The 20,492-nt window shown below is 35.9% G+C and overlaps 1 protein-coding gene across 2 annotated transcripts in view; it reads right to left on the bottom strand.

Moving 5' to 3' along the window:
- The window catches only part of LOC136024986 (unextended protein-like), a gene marked incomplete at its 3' end in the record, with an annotated part of 99,349 nt that overhangs the window by 54,055 nt on the left and 24,802 nt on the right, over positions 1-20,492 (bottom strand). For both annotated transcript variants that reach the window (XR_010616991.1, XM_065700597.1), the window contains 4 exon segments: positions 369-542; positions 4,977-5,489; positions 9,653-9,835; positions 11,772-11,937. Coding sequence is in view for 1 of the 2 variants with exons in the window: in XM_065700597.1 (XP_065556669.1) it covers positions 369-542; positions 4,977-5,489; positions 9,653-9,835; positions 11,772-11,937 (1,036 nt within the window).

Genomic DNA, 20,492 nt, shown 5'->3' with positions numbered 1-20,492 from the left:
TACTGTAGCACCCATAAGAAAAAACACATTTTACTTTTTATTCCAAGAATGATTCCACAGAAAGTGAAAAGATCCCTTTAGTGAATTGTTATCTACCATTCACTTTACCGAGGCATTTTGCTTCCAGAGGTAGGTGAAACCTGCCATGACTTGGATAAACATAAGCTGAGCATATTTAGCTCTAGGCATAAAAAATTGAACTTTATGTTCTATATACTGTAATAAAAAAAAACGCCTTGTTCAGAGAAACACTGATATTTTTCACAAAAAAAAACCGATTCCGTTGAAAAGCTTAAAAGCATGTGTTGCTCTCGCATAAAACAACGAAACTTGTTTTCGGGTACGAATACATAACTGAAAACACTTACAGCAATCAATTCTTTTAGTCTCTCTCTAGTATAGTAGGCACCTATTTCTTTTCCAAGGATGCAATCTAAGATTTTTGATATTGGAAAGGACAAGGGAAATGTCAAAAGCATGAAAAACTTCGTGATCCAAATAGTTGACCAGCCAACCGCTAGACCGTGCCTGGAGCAGATAGCCTGAAACAAAGAGATTACTTCATTCTGATGATCTAGGCTAAAACACTGTTTCAGGGGAAAGAGGCCATGGTCCAACCTCAATTTTAAATTTTAGAAACATAAGATATACTCTCACCGCCCTACACACACACACACATATATCACCGCCCTACATATATATATATATATATATATATATATATATATATATATATATATATATATATATATATATATATATATATATATATATATATATATATATATATATATATATATATATATATATATATATGTGTGTGTGTGTGTGTGTGTCCGAAATCTGGTTAATGTCCGAAATTCCTTCTTCTCTGCTTGAATTCAATTAGCTTTGCTAGTCAGCTTTTTCAGTCTTGTGCAAGCTATGATGGTAAAAGTTAAAGTTAGGTTAGATTACGATACTTTAGGGTAGGTTTAACTTGGTCATAAATATCAAAAATGAGTTACTAACCAAACCTAAGCTAATTTAACCCAACCTAACGTAACCAAACCTAATCTAGCCTGTCATCATCAAACCTTGCATTAAATTGAAAAAGTTGACTGGCAACGGTGGTTAAATCCAAGGAGAAAAAAAAGTATTTTGAACATTCACCGGTGAACGTCGACATTCACGAATTTTATATATTCTATATATATATATATATATATATATATAGTTATTATCCGTTTAATATGAGTTAAATTATTTATAACTGTAGCCATGTAACACAAAGTTACGAGATTTGCAGTTTTTGTTTTTTATTTAGAAATTAATTAAGGATTTCCAAAATAAATATAGTTATCGATATCCCATTGTTTTTAAGCATGAGGTCCTCTTGTCTTAGCAGACACTTTTCATTCCCTTGACATTCTGATTTCCTGAAATGTCGAATTTAATTACAAAAATTATGTTTGGACTTTAGTACACAAATAAAAAAGGAATTTTTCTTAGGAAACCAGTCATTTCCAGGAAACGCCAAATTTTATTGCAAAGCATTTAATTGCACAAAAACCAAAAACAGGAATTTTCTTATAGAACCAGTCATATGATTACTACAGAGGACATTATATCCATGCATGCAAACAAATTCTTTCAAGGGGGTTGAGGGCTAAAATTAGAACAAGAGCTAAGAGCTCATATGGCACTTGTGACGGGACCGGGAGAGCCAAGAGCTCTAGCAAAATTCTAAGAATCAACAGATTGATTTAAAAGGAAAATCAGAGGCGTAATGCCGGTCGGGATAATCTTCTAAATACCCTTCTAAATACCAAAATTCATCAAGATCCGATCACCCACTCGAAAGTTATAAATATCTCATTTTTTTCTAATTTTTCCTCTCCCTTCAACCCCCTAGATGGTCGAATCGGGGAAAACGACTTTATCAAGTCAATTTGTACAGCTCCCTGACACGCCTACCAATTTTTATCGTCCTAGCACGTCCAGAAGCACCAAACTCGCCAAAGTACTGAGCCCCACCCCCTAACTCCCCCAAAGAGAACGGATCCAGTACGTTTACCTCTTTCACGCATCTACGACATTTGCTTATTCTATTCACCAAGCTTCATCCCGATTCCTCCACTCTAAGCGTTTTCCAAGATTTCCGATGTCCCCTCCAACTCCCCCCCAGTGTCACCAGATATAGTCAGGACTTAAAATAAGAGCTCTGAGACACAAGGTCCTTCTAATTATCAAATTTCATTGAGATCCGATCACCCGTTCGTAAGTTAAAAATACCTCATTTTTTCTAATTTCTCAGATTTAACCCCCCCCCCCCCCCAAATCCCCCAAAGAGAGTGGATCCGTTCCGGTTATGTCAATCACGTATCTAGGACTTGTGTTTATTTTTCCCACCAAGTTTCATCCCGATCCCTTCACTCAAAGCGTTTTTCAAGATTTTAGGTCCTCCTCCCTATTCCCCCCATGTCACCGGATCCGGTCGGGATTATTTATATAAGAGCTTTGAGACACGATATCTTTCCAAACATCAAATTTCATTTAAAATCCGATCACTCATTCGTAAGTTAAAATACCTAATTTTTTCTAATTATTCAGAATAAGAACTCCCCCCACCCAGCTCCCCCAAAGAGAGCGAATCCGTTCCGGTTATGGCAATCACGTATCTAGGACTTGTGCTTATTTTTCCCACCAAGTTTCATCCCGATCCTTCCAGTCTAAGCGTTTTCCAAGATTTTAGGTCCCCCCACAAATCCCCCAATATCACCGGATCCAGTCGGGATTTAAAATGAGAGCTCTGAGGCGCGATATTTTTCCAAACATCAAATTTCATTAAGATCCGATCACCCGTTCGTAAGTTAAAAATACCTTATTTTTTCTAATTTTTCCAATTTAACCGTCCCCCCACTCCCCCCCCCCAGATGGTCGAATCGGGAAAACGACAATTTCTAGTTTAATCTGGTCTGGTTCCTGATATACTCGTTAAATTTCATCGTCCTAGTTTACCTGGAAGTGCCTAAAGTAGCAAAACCGGGACAGACAGATAGACGGACCGACAGACAGATCGACCGACAGAATTTGCGATCGCTATATGTCACTTGGTAGATACCAAGTGCCATAAAAAAGGTTTAGATAGAAAAGTATCATTTTTTGTAAAATTTGGCAGTTTTTGTTTAGTTTTGGACATTGTCTAATGGGAGGTTAACCTGTCCCGCAGCCCTCACCTGCCGATGCCATGGCATACAGTGGCATTTGCTTCAAAAACAAATTACGAACCGACTTTGACGATTGAATAAATATGAATTTTAAAAGATATTTCTTAAATAAGAAGAAGTAAAAAAAAAAATACAAAGTTCATTTAAAACTACGCGAAAAAGCGTCAACCCTTCTAGGAAGGTTCCTTTCCATGCGAATTCTTCGAGCACAATTTTCTTGAAATTAATTACATCAATCACTCATGTTAGCTTAGCTGTTTGAAAATATTGAATAAGTTTTTTTCACTTTATCTTCAAAAGTTATATGCATGATTTCAAAGCAGTTAAATAGATGAAAAGGTCATCTTCCTAAAAAGAATTAATTATCATTATAGAAGGAAGAACTAGCATACGTAGTAGTCTAAAGAACCCTGATTTGTGACCGAGACCAACACTACAAATAAACACGCATCCGTGATCTGCCTTCAGGCAAAAAATACAAAATTCCGCATTTTTGTAGATAGGAGCTTGAAACTTCTACAATAGGGTTCTCTGATCCGCTGAATCTGATGGTGTGATTTTCGTCAAGATTCTATGACTTTTAGGGGATGTTTCCCCCTATTTTTTAAAATAAGGCAAATTTTCTCAGGCTCGTAACTTTCGATGGGTAAGGCTAAACTTGATGAATATGTAAAATCAGCATTAAAATGCTATTCTTTTGATGTAGCTATTGGTATCCAAATGCCATTTTTTAGTTTTGGTTACTATTGAGCTGGGTCGCTCCTTACTACAATTCGTTACCACGAACTGTTTGACAATTACTAATAAATTCGATTTGTCATGTTTTAGTCATGTCGGGTTCCAGAACATTTCCCAAATTATGTGGAGGCACTTCATTTGATAAACTGGAGCATTGAAGCTTATGATTTTAATGATTTATACAAAAATTATGTTTTCTTTTTGGAACCTTTCGATAAAATATTAAATGCCGGTTTCAAAGAAATCTTCTTTTTTATGTTTTTACTTAATTCTTTTTGCACTTGACTGACCAAAGTTAACTTTTAGCAGAAAAGCACGATGCTTGATGGTTATTCAATCATTATTCAAGTTTATCATCACTTATAAAAACGAAGAAGAACTTTTTATGATCACAGAACTGCTTTTCAAATTGATTAAGAATAAATTAAAACTTTATTGTAAATTATTACTAAACATATACAGTGAAACCAGAAACTCTCGATACCTGGCCAAATTAGATCCATTGGGCTGGTCTGGGAGGGTTTTCCTTTTTTTCATTGGGCTAGGTTATAAAATTTTTTACCCAATTAGGGATTTTTTTTTAAATTTCATTATTGCTCGCCCAATAGGAGAAACGAGCTTAATCTGGCATCACTAACCCAGTGTCGAACCAGATCAAATTTCGCGAATTCCACCAGCAATATTGCGATCGAAAAAGCCTGATTTAGCAGAAAAACTCATCAAACTTAGTATTACAAAAAAGAAACAAATTTCAAATAGGACCTTCCTGCAGTAATTTTCTCTTTTTTACAAGAACGATTTATCATGGTATTTGAGGCTGTGGACAAAACTGAGTAACAATCGGATGGCGGGAACTGTCTCATAGGGAACTCTCAATAAGATACATTTTTATACTTTTTAATATTTATATTTTTATAAGATATATTTTTATACATAAAAGAATAAGATGATAAGATATAAAAGAGATTGTTGTTTTTTCTATGAAATAATTTTTATTGCATTATTGAATAGTAATTAAGGGCCACATACCTGTGGAATAATTTCACCAAAAATGACAATACCAAGGGTAGACCCAATGACGGCAACAAGACCCGAAGTTAGACCATCCAAGAAAATTGTCAACGTAGAGTTAACCAAAACATTTCCAAGAAGTAACGTACAAAGTAAATAATTTCCATGGTTTCTAACAGGCATAATTGCATTTGCATATTTTTTATCCATTTTTGTACCAGTATTCATCAGAATCTTAAGCTCTGTTTGATCTAGCGACATCAATCCAAGGTTTAGACCCGAAAATAGTCCAGACATTATAAGAAGCAGGGTAATTAGTAGTATCGAAACCCAAAGTGGGATAGCTGTCTCGTAAGTATATATCAAAAGTCCTGGGGCTCGGCCTTGATGGATCCAGGTTTCAACTCCGTTCACCCTTCTTAAGGTACAAATACTGAAAGCCTTTGGCTCTCCTTCGGGAGCATTGTCGGAAGCCAAAGGAAGCCTAACTCTGATTTTGGCTTCGTTGGGGCTCAACCCGTCACTGGAAAACTGAAAAAAAAGCTTATTCAATACAAGTTTGTTATTCGATCTATATATGAAACAACAGAAACTCCTGTTTGTAAGAACAGATGTACTGGTACTATCTTCCACCGTATAAACGATGGGTAGCTTTCCTTCTCCCAAAACCTCAAAAAACTGTGGAACGAAGGGGATAATTTAGACAAAATAAGGACTTCTTTTCTTTAAAATTCAAATGGTTTTGTCGTAGCTCCGATGCTTTAAAATCCCATCATAAATAAACAATGGCTCATAAGCAACAATGCATTTTCGGTCTCTTCGTAGTCATATAAACTGTGTCTTATGAGTTATCACAACCAAGTTGTACTGGTTTGAATGTTCCAACAACTTTGTACATTTGGATTTCATCGAGATAAAAACCAAGAGTACAAAACAGATAGAGCGTTCAAACTATATACAGCTTGGTTCTGGCAGTCCATAAGATGAAATGTTAGAAGGCACAGTATTACAAGACAACGAAAAAACCGACAATTGCAACTTAAAAGGAATAAAGTAAAAAGAGCTTAGCCAGCTATATTCTCTCATGAGATCCTATGATTAAAATTATACCGATAATTTGCAAAAGTATGTACTGAAAGTGCCTCAAATATACTAAGCTTCTACTCTATCTATTGTAGAATAGAATATACAATCAGACTTCTACTATACAATCAGATAGAAAGAAAATACAACTTACTTTAATAGTGATAAGACTCCAAAACACACAATAGAAGAAAGCTTCCTAGCTATTTATTAGTTGTACTAGCACTTCGTAAAAAAAACAATACATGAATCTACAGATGGTAATTTTTCCAATCCCCTGTTTGCGGATATGCCTAATACTTATGTTTGACTAGGTCATCTGTGAAAGCAGACAAATTATTATTGAATAAATACAGGCTAATACATTTTATGATGCTTTCAAATTCAATTATGTAGGTACAACGGCTACATAAACCTATACCTCTGAAACGATAGGTAAAGCAAACTTGGCTACTATTTTCTAAACCAATAAAGCATTTACTGTTCTACTCGGAACACATATAGTGTATTCCACTTAATAAGTGTATTCCACTTAATCGGAATAGATGCGAATCAGTGGGATTTTATATGAACAATGACTTCACTGAAAATGGGACCTCAAGATAATGGTTTTTGTAACTAATAATTAGCTGAATAGTTCTCCCTGAAATTGGGTCTTGGGTACCCAGGCTGGTGCTCTTTGGGATCTAAAATTGGGGGTAGCAGTTTGCAACCATCGGGACCCAAAGGCATCTAAAGTCCAGAATTAGTCTATTTCAAGGACTGCGAGTATCTTTAGGAGCGAATGCGCCACCGTGCGGCGATATGACCTATGGAACTGAGAGGCTAAATAGAGAACATTCCGATAATTCTGAATCACTTAGTTAACTCAGAATTTCCACACTAGGCTATTTCAATTTAGTACCTTTTGGGCTAAAATTAATGTTTTACGCCAGAAAACAGCAGAAAAAGCCACTTTGCTGTGGCGCGATCTCTTTTGTTGCTTAAAAAGGGCACTATAATTTTCAATTTTGGCTCGAAAAAGCCTTGTCCCAGCATTCTCAGTAATTTAATCAAAATCACTCCCTTTTTTAGGATTGTTTTCCCCCTTTTCTAAAACTGTTTAAATTTTATCAAGGAAAATAACTTCATACTTAAATTCTTTATGTATACGTTCTAATCAAAATTAATTTTTATGGGCTATCAGCTAAAACTAGTATGTCACTCAGTACTTATAGTTGGTTGTCTAAAGACTATTAAACAACAAGCGCAAATTTCGAATGAATTTTGAAATGCGTACATTGAAGAATGAAATTTAAGGATATCTTTGTCCAATAAGTTCAGTCTAACAGGTCAAACTCAAGCTATCCTAGTGACGCACAGAGCCCCGACTGCAAATCCCTGCCACATTTAATCCTTGGGTCACTTAGGGGTTTTTTTTAATAATTTTTTGTGTTTTTTTACGGAAAAGGCTAGCAAAGGAAAAACGCAAAACCGTGATTTGAAATATTTTATTCAAAACGGGCGAGTTGAAATATTCCAACAAAATCGGCGACCCGTTATGGTGCAGGAACGGACATCAAAAGATGGATAGATCTTGACGGATCATGCAAAATAGCCATGTTGGCGTCAGAACGCAGCAGTGAGAACCAAGAGTAACTGAAGTCTGACGGATATGGAAGGCACAATTGTAGCACTTCCGTCATAAAGGTCCAATCAAGCATGGATACCCGACACCATAACCGTAGCTATCGACCAGCTTTGCCAGTCCACCCAGTAATTAGGCTAACGACAGGGGACTGTTCCCTATCCCCCTCGAGTTGATGACACTAGCTTAACTAAGAAAGACTTAACTATGTGCCTAGTCCTTATTTACCACCGATCATGGTTAGGATCCGACATTCTTTTTTGGTAAATGTGGTGAAGAGAAAAAGTTAGTTACCACTTTTACTCTAACAGACCGCGCATCAGTGTAAGGCTTCAGAACACTTAACTAGGACACCAAATGAAATTCCTGACTAAGTTCGGCTGAGGTCTGGCAATTGTTGGTAGATATCCTGATAAGTTTGATTTATCGCCCTCTCTCATCCATAGAAACTGCACTGACATTTATCAGTATCAATTGTATTGGTACCGATTTTGATAATGGGATTATTTTTTGACAGCTAACTTGACAGTACAAATTACCTTGAGAGTATTTTGCATTATATTGTTGGATCTTATTTCATCTAAATTTAGATAATAAATATAACTTATTAATTATTACTGACTTTTGCCAACTTTTGCGAATTTCTAATCCATCTGAAGCGTCATTGTACCTGCTGGGAGTGGGTATCCCATAAACTACAGAGAATAGGTTGCGGAAATCTACGCAGCCCTTTCTTAACAGCTTAAACTGGTATAAATCCAACATTTTCAAGAAATCTTTCATGATAAGTGAATACGAATAAACTTCAATATCAGTCATGAACTTTGTCGAAACGGCCTTACGCCATGAAAATAGCATACCAAAAAATATTGTTGTGAACACAACAGCAGGTTTTTTTTTTAAGGACCTGGTCTTTGACAAAAAAAAAGTGCGTATAAATGAGATCACGAAGCAGTTTAAATGATAATTTCGTATACAAACTAAAAGGGTCCAAATTACAAGGAAGATACTGCTTTCTCACATCGATGAGAATCTTAATATTTTGGTATTCATCCCAGACTATCAAAATTCGTTTTACGGTCTAGAAAGAATAAAAAATTTCAAGAATCTCCCAGAACATGATAAGTTCCTTGTCACTGACAGTCAACGAGGGTATTAATCAAACAATCTGCCTTACAAGCCAGCGTCATGAGTCTTTCAAGATAGTCACTCAGTCCTGGATTGCAAGGTGAGAGGGTGAAGTTTTAAGTTTTTCTTATGGCCTTCCAAAGGGATACTGCCAGTTGGATATTGAGGCTTTAATGCGTCCTTTCACATCTTATTAGTTTTTTAGTCAATAAAAGACAAAATCAACTTTACGGGCTATTTACATTTGCCTGGAACATTGCTTACCTTAAAACTATTCAAATTCCCGTTTATGTTCCAAGATAACATTTTTTAATGGAACTTTGTATCGGTTAACAAATAAGTGACAGAAAAGCCCATTTATTTTGCCGGTTTATTGCGAATTCTTCTCATATGTCAAAACTATGACAATGGTTGTCAATCAAAGTCTGTCAAGTAAAACTAAAGTCCTTCACTTTAATGATTCACTGTCCTTCAATACGGTCATTTAAAGAACGATATGAACATGATCCAGGAATATCCTCGCATGAATCAGAATTTTATAAATTTAATCCCAAACTTATTACATCAACTTTAAAGGAGTTTATTTTGGTATTAAAAAACAGGCTGGTACCACAAATTCGCAAACAATTTACACAAATTCATTTAAAATTTAAGGGGTTAAACTACGCGCGATTTTATTGCATTATCCTGATGCTCTATTTGGTGGCTTAGTTTTTCAAAATAAGCTATTTTATATGGTTTGAGCGGTCGGTTGAAAACTATGGTTTCGACTAGAATTAAATACGCTTAAAATTCAGAATCAATAGAATAGACACAGCATTTAGATATAAAAAGTGCAAAAAGAAAAAAATCATACTTTAACAGGGTGCACCGGAAATATGACATCACCATCACATATTTCACCCCGATCTTTCAAACCATTAACAAATCTGATTTGCGAGTCCTCGGAGAAATTTTCTCCATATAGTCGTATAACAGCGTCAGTGTCAGCTAAAATAATTGAAGACCCATTTGCATCAAATTCCACACCTTTGTCAACCTGAAATTATAGTTATGTGATTAGAAAAAAAGGGCATCCACATGAACACACAAGTCCAATCCTTAAGATGGAAAAATAATTTTTCTTGTGAAAGAGACAGCGGTAAAAATAAACATAATATGCATTTTTAGGCCATTATTCTTGTGTTTCCGAGGAATGCTCCTATGCTTCCCCACCCCATATGCAGACATGGAGTATTTATGTCCTTTAAAAATACGACAGAACTTTAAAGAACAAGGCGATTTACATCCGTTGAAAAGAAAGGCAATGCAAAAATTTCGACTGAGACCTCTGCTCAGTCATCTTCAGAACAAGAAGAAGAGTAAAAAGTATCTAAAAGTCCAAGATACAAGATAAAAATACACACCTGAAAAAAATGGACAACTAACGTCTCACTTGAATGGTAAAAAAGTTACTGATTAGAGAAACCCGATGGAACGACTTTGGATAGAAGACCAAACCAATCACTTGAGAATCTAATTTTGTATTAGGTTTTTAAAAAAGTAATCCATCTCTAGAATTTGAAGTATCTGAATTTTTACTAGGATCCAAAATATGACTAAGTGGAAAATACAAAGGGTCAGAATTAATCAGAGCATTGTAAATCGGGCTAAGGAGGTTTTCTGTCCAGTTTCGTAAAAATATCATATATTGCTATCAATAAATAAATGAAACTCAAAACGGACGTTCGTTTTGAGTTTCATTTATTTATTGATAGCAATATGTGATATTTTTACACTTGGAAGATTATTTTGCATTATTTTTGCTGATTTTTTTCTTGGGAGGGCAGTATTATTTATTTTTGATACGCAGTCACACATATTGATCACAGATGTCATAACCTGCAGTTAAAGCGAAGGTTTCACTGGAATGTTTCCCGCATCAGCTCCTTGAACGAAAAGATATGTTTCGAAGTGTTTCATATGTTCATCTATAGGCACACCCCCCTCTTCCCAGTTTCCAACCGCACCTACACAAACAGCACATTGTACCTGGTCACTGGGGCAAACAAAAAGGAATCCAGCTTTTGCAAGTTCTCTGATATCAATGAAATCCTTTGACCACCTTCCATTAAACGTCCTTTGTCTAACACCCTCTCATTTAAGAGCACTACCCTCTTCTTGTGACAGTAAAGGTAGGGAGGTATACTTCGGTGCTTGCAGACGAAAATTAATATATTTTTGACCATAGATTCTGGATCCCATGTGTCACTAGCTTCTTCTTGTGATAGTAAAGATCGGGAGGTATACCTTGGTGGTTGCAGACGAAAATTAATATAATTTTGACAATGGGTTCTTAATCCCATGTGTCACTCACAAATGTCATAGCCTCCAGTTAAAGCGGCAGATTTCACTGGAGTATGTCCCACATCAACACCTTGAACCAAAGAACATGTTTCAACGTGCCTTCTATGTTCATCTATAGGCACATCGCCCTCTTCACAGTTTCTAATCACACCTGCACAAAAAGCACACTGAACCTGGTAACTCTGACCAACAAAAAAGAATCCAGCTTTTGCAAGTTCTTTGGCATCGATGAAATTCTTTGACCTCATTCCATTAAATGTCCTAGGTTCAAGACCCTCTCGTTTAAAAGCCATGCGTTTTTTCCTGGCCATGATTTTTAGGATGATGCATTTTACAAGAGAGAGTGTGAGAGACAAAAACACTTACAAACATACAGAATCAAACATACAAAAGCAGACACAAAGACAAGCAAACACCCACTCACACACATATACATGTACAGAGAGAGGGATACCAGCGATATACATATATATATATATATATATATATATATATATATATATATATATATATATATATATATATATATATATATATATATATATATATATATATATATATATATATATATATATATATATATATATATATCTGAAATCCTGACTGACATTAGAAAAAAAATTAATTACCACTTCCACTCTCAAGCCATAAACAACTGCTGGTTCAGTGTCAGGTATAGGGTCCTCAGGATCAATTTGCGGCAGAGCTAAATCACCCTCGTCTTCTAAATTATCTGAAGGAGCTGCACGTAGAGTAACTTGCTTAGACAATCGACTTTCTTCAGTTCTTTTCTTCCTAGTAAAAAATAATTTATTTTCCTACGTACGCTGGTATATTTCCCACTCTAGTAGTCAAAGATTATATATACTAAAAGGTACAGGTGCCTAATTCTTAATAGTGTATAAATAAAAATAATAAACACTAGAAGCACAGTCAAAGTTTTAGAAACTATTTTGTCGAAATTTGACACGTAAGGATATTTTGCAAATTGCAACGTCTTTAATATAAGAGATAAATAAACATAAAAGGTCAAATTTGGTAATATTTATTTTTATTCGCAACTGTTTTATCTGAAAAGTGGGTTTATTTTGTTGAATGCGAGGTCTACTTTGTTTTTAACCTGTTGACACGTTTTCTTCTTTTATTTTTTTATTTTTTTTTTGAAGAAATTCCTTATATCATCATTATTTAGAGGCATGATAATAAACAGGCAGAATATACAAAAAAAGAAAGAAAAATACTGAAAAGTGATACTACAGATGGCAGGATTTTTTTTTACTCTGCCTAGCATACCACCTAATTATACGTAACCTTCGCTTCTAGTCCTCGAAATCAACCTTCGAAATCAAACTTTCCTTCAAAATACATACTACATACGCTAGAATTAATTAGATAAATCAGTAATGCCTTAACTAAAGGTGGCTCATTATAGTTCTTTCAAAGATGCATTTAAGAGTCGTTCTACGGCAAAACAAGTCTACATCTTTGTGCTCATGGTACCTGCAATGACGTTAGAGAAGACCCTTGCTATATCTTCAGAATTAAACAAAAAAAAATGGATTGTTTCAAGTGAACATTGCATCATTTAATAATTACAGAAAAAACCTTTTACATTTACGGTGAACTTGGGCTTTTTAGACTCAGCACCCGCTTAACTTGATAGAGGAGACATGAAAGTTTTGAACTCAAAATTTTTTTTCCTCTAATTCAGTTGAAATTAAAAAAAAAATAGTCTTCAGTGTGGGAATATCATAAATATAAGGCAATAACCAGTAAAAGACAAAAAACTTTCGGCTGCGTGCTATAGTTTTTGCCCTACCTCTTTCCCCGGAATTATTAGTTAAGTTGGTTTTACACTACATGCTATATCATATTGAGATTCCGGTCGCGTGGCCAATCCTGCTTCCCAGTTGGCAGGCCAAAGCCAGAGCCAAAGTTAAATATTGCTAAACCCTCGTTGGATTTTGGTTTGAATATCTGAGACATCATTTTCGCATAACTTTTGTGTTTTTATAACTAGAGGTTAATACTAAGCCGTGTTTGGATTACCCAATGTTGGAGGCTATGCTATATTATAGTTTGGGTATAATTGGACTTCATTTTTGCTTTTCAGGATAATTTCAGGTCCCTTATCAAAAGGTTTTTTGACAGTCGGGCAGAAATTTTAATACGGCATAGTTTCTAGTCTAAAAGTAACTTAAAGAAAAAAAGAATCTGAAAATTTTTCCTGGGTGGTATAAGTGGAAATCAAGATTTTCAGAATTGGGAATTTTCTGTTGCAACGAAAAGGTTTTGAAAGAAAATTGTGACGGGGGCAATTACTATATTTGGGAAAATCATTTAATTGCAGACCAAATAGTCTATTTATCTTTCAGCTAGCAAATCAATGATTTAAAAATTTACTGGTGTTTTACAATTTAGAAAATAGTTAAATAAGGCTAAGGGAGCTATCAAGAATGGGCCCACAGCCTACTTCTACTAAATTGCTGTTTTCCCTTATACATTTGATTGGAACTGTGCCTTTTTCCCTACGTTGTTAATGTTATGACAAATAAAAACGCACTATTCACAAGACACATCCTTTCAAGTTTAGCGTAAATGAGGCTTTAGCCTTTTAGGGGGGGGGGGAATCAATAGACCCTCTTTTCTTTATGGTAATATTCGTTTGTTCAAACCTTCAAAAATTTTCAGGAATCGATAGTTGAACTAATTTCAGGAATTTTTGTTAACTTAGTCCAACAACCTTCTTTATCATATAGCAGCAAGTCTGAAGATTCATTGCCTAAATAACGGGCAGATATTGTACGGTACAAAAACAATGGGTTCTTTTTTTACGCTGATTTCATATAGACTATGTCTACTTTTGCTACAAGCGGGGCTCTTTGCGCAAGATTTCCTGATGCTATATACAATGTGGATGAACCTTACATTGTATAAAAAAACATAATGCACTTCAAGAAGGATATGCCATAAATAATTGAATTTTGTATTTCCGACTTTTCAAAGCGAACGGTGATAACATCCCCCTCTAGGTTCCGCATATTCCTTTGGGGAGTTTTAGAGAGGTAGGATGTAAATTCTATTTTCAAGGCTATATTTAAACATAAAATAACGATGATGTTTTTATATTATCATCTAATTTTGGCCAATTTCGGGTTGTCACTTCTATTTTATATATTAAAAAAAAAAGCTAAACGAGCAAAAATTAATTTAAAAACCAATTTTTTCAAAACTTTGAACGAACTAAAATTATTGCTTCGTAGCACATCCAGTATGTACTTCATATATCTTTATGTATTTTTATATTTTAATAGGCTTTTCCTCAAGGATTTTTCTGCTCTTAAAAATTACAATCATGTCTTTTTGTTTTGTTTTTTTGCGTGGGTTTGCAATTTCAGTAAATCGGTAGTTTTAAAAATCCTACAAATACAGGGAAATATCATGAGTGTTTATTTCATCTCGTTCTAGTGGTATATGTTGCATGTGTTGTGAGGCGATAACTTCTGTCCGTTTTAAGTTTCAACTTCACTCTTTACCTTTATCAGTTACACTTTTTTTTAAACATTCAAGGTTACCCCCTTAGGGACAACCTAGTAAAGAACCTAACCTAGCTCATAGTAACCGAAAATTTACAAACATGTTTTGAAATGATATTCAAGGGTTTGGAAGAATAGGAAGATAAGTCTGCAAACCAAAATTAGAATATTGGAAGCTAGAGTGATGACAGTGGTCAAATATGGCTCTGAAGCATGGGCGCTCCGAAAGGCAGAATTTACTACTAGATGTTTTCCAGAGAAATTGCCTACGGATTGTTCTGGGTACCCGGCTGACTGACCGTATTTCAAACAGTAGGTTCTACGAAAAATCTGGTTCAATCCCGCTTTCTAGGGCTATTATGAAAGAAAGGTTGAGAGGGCTAGGCCACGTTCTGCGGATGAAGGATGACAGATTGTCGAAGATTGTCCTGTTTGGCCAACCGTCTGGGGCTACACGGAAAGCAGGTCGTCCTCGTCTGGGGTAGGAGGATGTCATAAATAAAGATTTAAAAGAAATTATAACTTCCTGGGACGGTGTAAAGAGGGAGGCCTTGAATAGATTAGGTTGGGGGAGAAGCGTGCGTAGCTGTATTGGCCTCAGGCGGCTTGGTGCTGCAGTGAGTTATTAGTAGTAGTAGTAGTAGTTATGAAATGTAACCATAGGCAAATAAATATACAGATCAGTAGCCTCCGTATTTATCTTGTGCTAAAAGTATGCATATAATAAGCCTATGAATTAGCTGTAAGGATACATTATAAGTAATAATTCCCATTATAAAGCTAATTCAGCTCTGTCTAGCCCATCTAGATTTCACCGATCATACAGCATAGGTGAAGTCCTTTTAAATAAATACTGTACTCTAATTAAATACTTTAGTCTAATTAATAAATACTCTTAAATTATTATGGTGAATTGCTACGTATGATCTAACCAAATTATTTGAGCCAACAAAATGCCATCCACCAGCTTCTCAAGGAATATTACCAAAAATTTCCCCAAAAATGAATCATTATCCATAGGTTATGTAAGCTGTTGTTATAAGAAACAGTTTCCTTGAACTGTGTAATTAACAATATTGCAAAATAACAATCCAGAATACAAAGAAAAGATAAATTATTTTTATTTGCAAATCATTCAAGCGGTTTGTTCATGGCTCGTAAATTAATTAAACTAATTTATTGTTTTATATGCCCTGGTAAACTGAAGGCAATTTTTCTGTCAAATTTCCTAATCAACACATTAACAATAAAAACTATGATGCAAATGTTCGTGAACAGCAATCATAAAAATATAAATGCTACGTCAACTGCAAAGAAGAATTGTTTTTGCAAATTCTGAAGGTTCTCTTAGGCGTCAGGCCTAAGGTTCTTGTGGATCTAGGTGCCCCCTCCCCCCAGAAAAATCCTTACGCATACAAACCCCTGCGGAAAGTTCTCCCCTGGATGATTTCGGATGTTCATTAGAAGGGGAACTGAAATTTCAACTCATTTGTTCAAGTCTGAGGCAAATGCAATAGCGTTTCCTATGGTAAAGAGCCGCAGGGGTTCAGTGTATTATTATTTTTCTCCCTAGAGGCACTACATATGGAAAGGGTGGTCGTAAAAACTTCGGAAGGAGGCTTCTTCGATGACAAATTAAGAGTTCCGATGCCTTTTTAAGAGCGAAAAATGATCGGAGGGCAACAAGCCCCTGTCCTTAAACTGTTTTTGGACTGGTCTTTTAGCAACACATTAAGACATTTTGAGGCATCTATTTTTGTACCTTTTCGGTGGCTGCTCAATTTTGCGTGCGGGGGAACTTTCCACGGGTGGATTATCCAGAGGGTGGGGGATTTTACACAAGGGGGGAGGATTTTCCAGTGTGGGGGAAACGCCGGCTACCAGTTCTTGTACTCAAGACCTCTTGTAAACTACTGCAGTCTTGCGCTGTGCGATAAACTGCTGAGAAAAATCCATCAGCAAAACCAAACCGCGAACGGCACGTTTATAAAACGACAGCAATAAATATTGTTGTTAATGTTTCGACTCGTACTTCAAACGGTAAAAGAACGTTATAAATACTACAAACAGTTGTAGCCGACATGTCCATTTGGTTTTGAAAAGCCCATTTTCTAAGTGTCAATTGATTAGAATCGATGCTTACTGCGCTCTGTTCGAGTCGTAGCTGAGGCTAAATGCTCTGGAAATATTTGTTAGGGAAGATATTCAACTATCCCCAAAGCATTCTTGCAATGAACAACATGCTAGAAAACCTTTCAGTTTTAAAATCAGATAGTAGGTATAATTGTACTAAACAGAATAATTGGCGATCACTTGTGTTAATAGGGAACCACTCGTGTTAATACCTTAATTCTAATTCTTTATGTGCCTTCTATGTGTGCATTTTTGTTTTTATCATTGTTATGTTATTTTGTTGTTATTATTATGTTCTTTTTTTTGCTATTATTATGTGTGTCATTGTCATGTGTTATAATTCTGTGGGGAAACATTTTTTTTACCATAGCCCAAAGAAGCTTTCGTTTTTGCATTATCTGTCTATCATGATCAGCTAACGAAAGAAAGCAAAACAAGAGCCGAGAGCTCATATGGCACTTGTGACGAGGTCGGAAGAGCCAATAGCTTCTTCTCGCTAAGTTTCATTACGATCTCTCCATTCTAAGCGTTTTCCAAGATTTCCGGTTTCCTCCTCCAACTCCCCCCAATGTCACCGGATCCAGTCGAGATTTAAAATAAGGGCTCTAAGACACGAGATCCTTCTAAATATTAAATTTCGTTTAGATCCGATAACCTGTTCGTAAGTTAAAAATATCTCATTTTTTCTAATTTTTCCGAATTAACCGTCCTTCCACTCCCCCCAGATGGTCAAACCGGGGAAGCGACTATTTCTAACTTAATCTGGTCGGGTCCCTGATATGCCTGCCAGCTTTCTCCATCCTCCCAATGAAAATGGATCCGGTCGGGATCTAAAATAAGAGGTCCGAGTTACGAGGTCCTTCTATATATCAAATTTCATTAAGACCCGATCACTCGTTCGTAAGTTGAAAATATACCTCATTCTTTCTAGTTTTTCCGAATTACACCCCCCCCCCCACACCAATTCTCCCAAAGAGAGCGGATCCGTTCCGGTTATGTCAATCACGTATCTAGGTTTTGTGTTTATTTTTGACATCAAGTTTCATTCTGATCCCTGCACTCTAAGCGTTTTCCAAGATTTCAGGTTTCCCTCTCCAACTCCCACAAGTGTCACCGAATCCGGTGGGGATTTATAATATGAGCTCTGAGACACGATATCCTTCTAAATATCAAATTTCATTAAGATCCGATCACCCGTTTGTAAGTTTTAAATACTTCATTTTCTGTAATTTTTCCGAATTAACTGTCCCCCACTCCCCCCCCAGATGGTTGAATCGGGGAAAGGACTATTTCTAATTTAATCTGGTTTGGTCCCTGATACGTCTGCAATTTTCATCATCCTAGATTATCTGGAGGTACCTAAACTAGCGAAAACGGGACAGACCGACAGAATTTGCGATCGCTATATGTCACTTGGTAAATACCAAGTGTCTGATATCACCAAGTTCGGCTTTTCAAGTTCGCCTAAAATAAAGTATTATGCTCGCTCTGCTAGAGAGTCGGTCGGAAAGAGGTCTTAAATTATTTATCTAGCTTCATTCAGAGACAATCGGAATCTGAAGGAGACGCTCTCTGAAGAAGGGACCCAGCTCAATAGTAACCAAAACTCTAAAAAATGGAATTTTGATACTAATAGTCACATCAAAAGAATCGCATTTTAATGCTGATTTTAAATATATAAGTTTCATCAAGATTAGTCTTACTCGTCGAAAGTTACGAGCCTGAGAAAATTTGCCTCATTTTAGAAAATAGGGGAAATACCCCCTAAAAGTCATACGATCTTAACGAAAATCACACCATCAGGTTCAGCGTATCAGAGAACCTTACTGTAGAAGTTTCAAGCCCCTATCTACAAAAATGTGGAATTTCGCATTTTTTGCCAGAAGACTTTTCCCAGGGGTGATCATATCGACTCAGTAGTCCTAGAATGTCGCGAAAGGGCTCATTCTAACGGAAATTAAAAGTTCTAGTGCCCTTTTTAAGTGACCAAAAAAAATGGAGGGCACCTATGCCCCCTCCAAATCTCATTTTTCCCCCAAAGTCACCGGATTAAAATTCTGAGATAGCCATTTCATTCACCATTGTCGAAAAACCTAATAACTATGTCTTTGGGGACGACTTAATCCCCCGCAGTCCCCGTGGGAGGGGCTGCAAGTTACAAACTTTGACCTGTGTTTACATATAGTAATGGTTACTGGGAAGTGTACAGACGTTTTCAGGGGGATTTTTTGGTTTGGGAGGAGAGTTGAGGGGGGGTTACTTGGGAGGATCTTTCCATGGAGGAACTTCTCGCGGGGGAAGACTTTCATTGAAGGGGGCACAGGATTTTCTAGCATTATTTAAAAAAACAATGAAAAAATAAATATGAAAAGTGTTTTCTACTGAAAGTGAGAAGCCGCATTAAAACTTAAAACAAACAGAAAGAATTACGCATATGAGGGGTTTACCTCCTCGTAATACCTCGCTCTTTACGCTAAAGCATTTTTAGTAATTTAACTATTTATTCTACGGTCTTTGTGATTCAGGGGTCATTCTTAAGGAATTGGGACAAAATTTAAGCTTTAGTGTAAAGAGCGAGGTATCGACGAGGGGTGAGCCCCCTCATATACGCAATAAAACATACGAATATAGAAGTTAGCTACGTAAGTTAATTCGTAAGTTACGTATATTTTTTACTAATGAAAACGTTCGTAAAAAATTTAAAGTTATAGTTGGCCTTTTAAGTAATCAAAAAATTGGAGTGCAACTAGGCCTCCTCTCTCGCTCCTTTTTTTTAATTGATTGTATTGACAAAATGGAATAGTCATTGTTTAAATTTAAACCTTGAGATTGAGTGTTTTACATGGTTAAAAGGGAACCCTGAAACAAGGTCACGGTCCTGAATGCTAATTAAACAAAAAAAAACTAGTTTTTTAACTGAAAGTAAGGAGCGACATTAAAACTTAAAACGAAGAGAAATTACTCCGTATATGAAATGGGTTGTCCCCTCCGCAATCCCTCGCTCTTTACTCTAAAGTTTTTAATTGTTTTAAAAAGTAGAATTGTGGCAGAGTCAAACTTGAGCGTTTAAGATCCTTTAAAACGAATAAGATCCTTTTTATTAGAGGATTTCATATTTAATTCTGAACACTTCTATATACCGAACCTTTCTACAGATATGCCTATGCATTATGAATAGACATGTTTCAAATAAATGAGTTTGATAGCCAACGATTGCTTAATCACTTTCCTTATCTTTTTCTGGTTGAAAACCAATATGGTTAGGATTTAACGAGTCATAAAAATAATCTTATTCAAGCTAGTAACTTAAGCTAGTGCACCCATAAAAATATTTATTTATAATCCTACCATAGATAACAAATTAAATTATTCATTTAATTAACAAAACAAGAGCTAAGAGCTCATATGGCACTTGTGACGAGGTCGGAAGAGCCGAGAGCTCATATGGTACGAGGTCGGAAGAGCCAAGAGCTCATTTGGACGAGGTCGGAAGAGCCAAGAGCTCATTTGGCACTTGTGAGAAGGTCAGAACCTAAAGTTAAACTTTATAGCACAAGATCCTTCTAAATATCAAATTTCATTAAGATCTGGTCACCCTTTCGTAAGTTACAAATACCTCAATTTTCAAAATTACCTCCCCCCTCCCAATTCCACCAAAGAGAGCAGATCCGGTCCAGTTAT

Source organism: Artemia franciscana, chromosome 3, assembly GCF_032884065.1.
Source record: "Artemia franciscana chromosome 3, ASM3288406v1, whole genome shotgun sequence".
NCBI classification, from domain to species: Eukaryota; Metazoa; Arthropoda; class Branchiopoda; order Anostraca; family Artemiidae; genus Artemia; species Artemia franciscana.
Note: the sequence above shows the minus strand (reverse complement) of the source record. Positions and strands in the feature narration are given on the sequence as shown.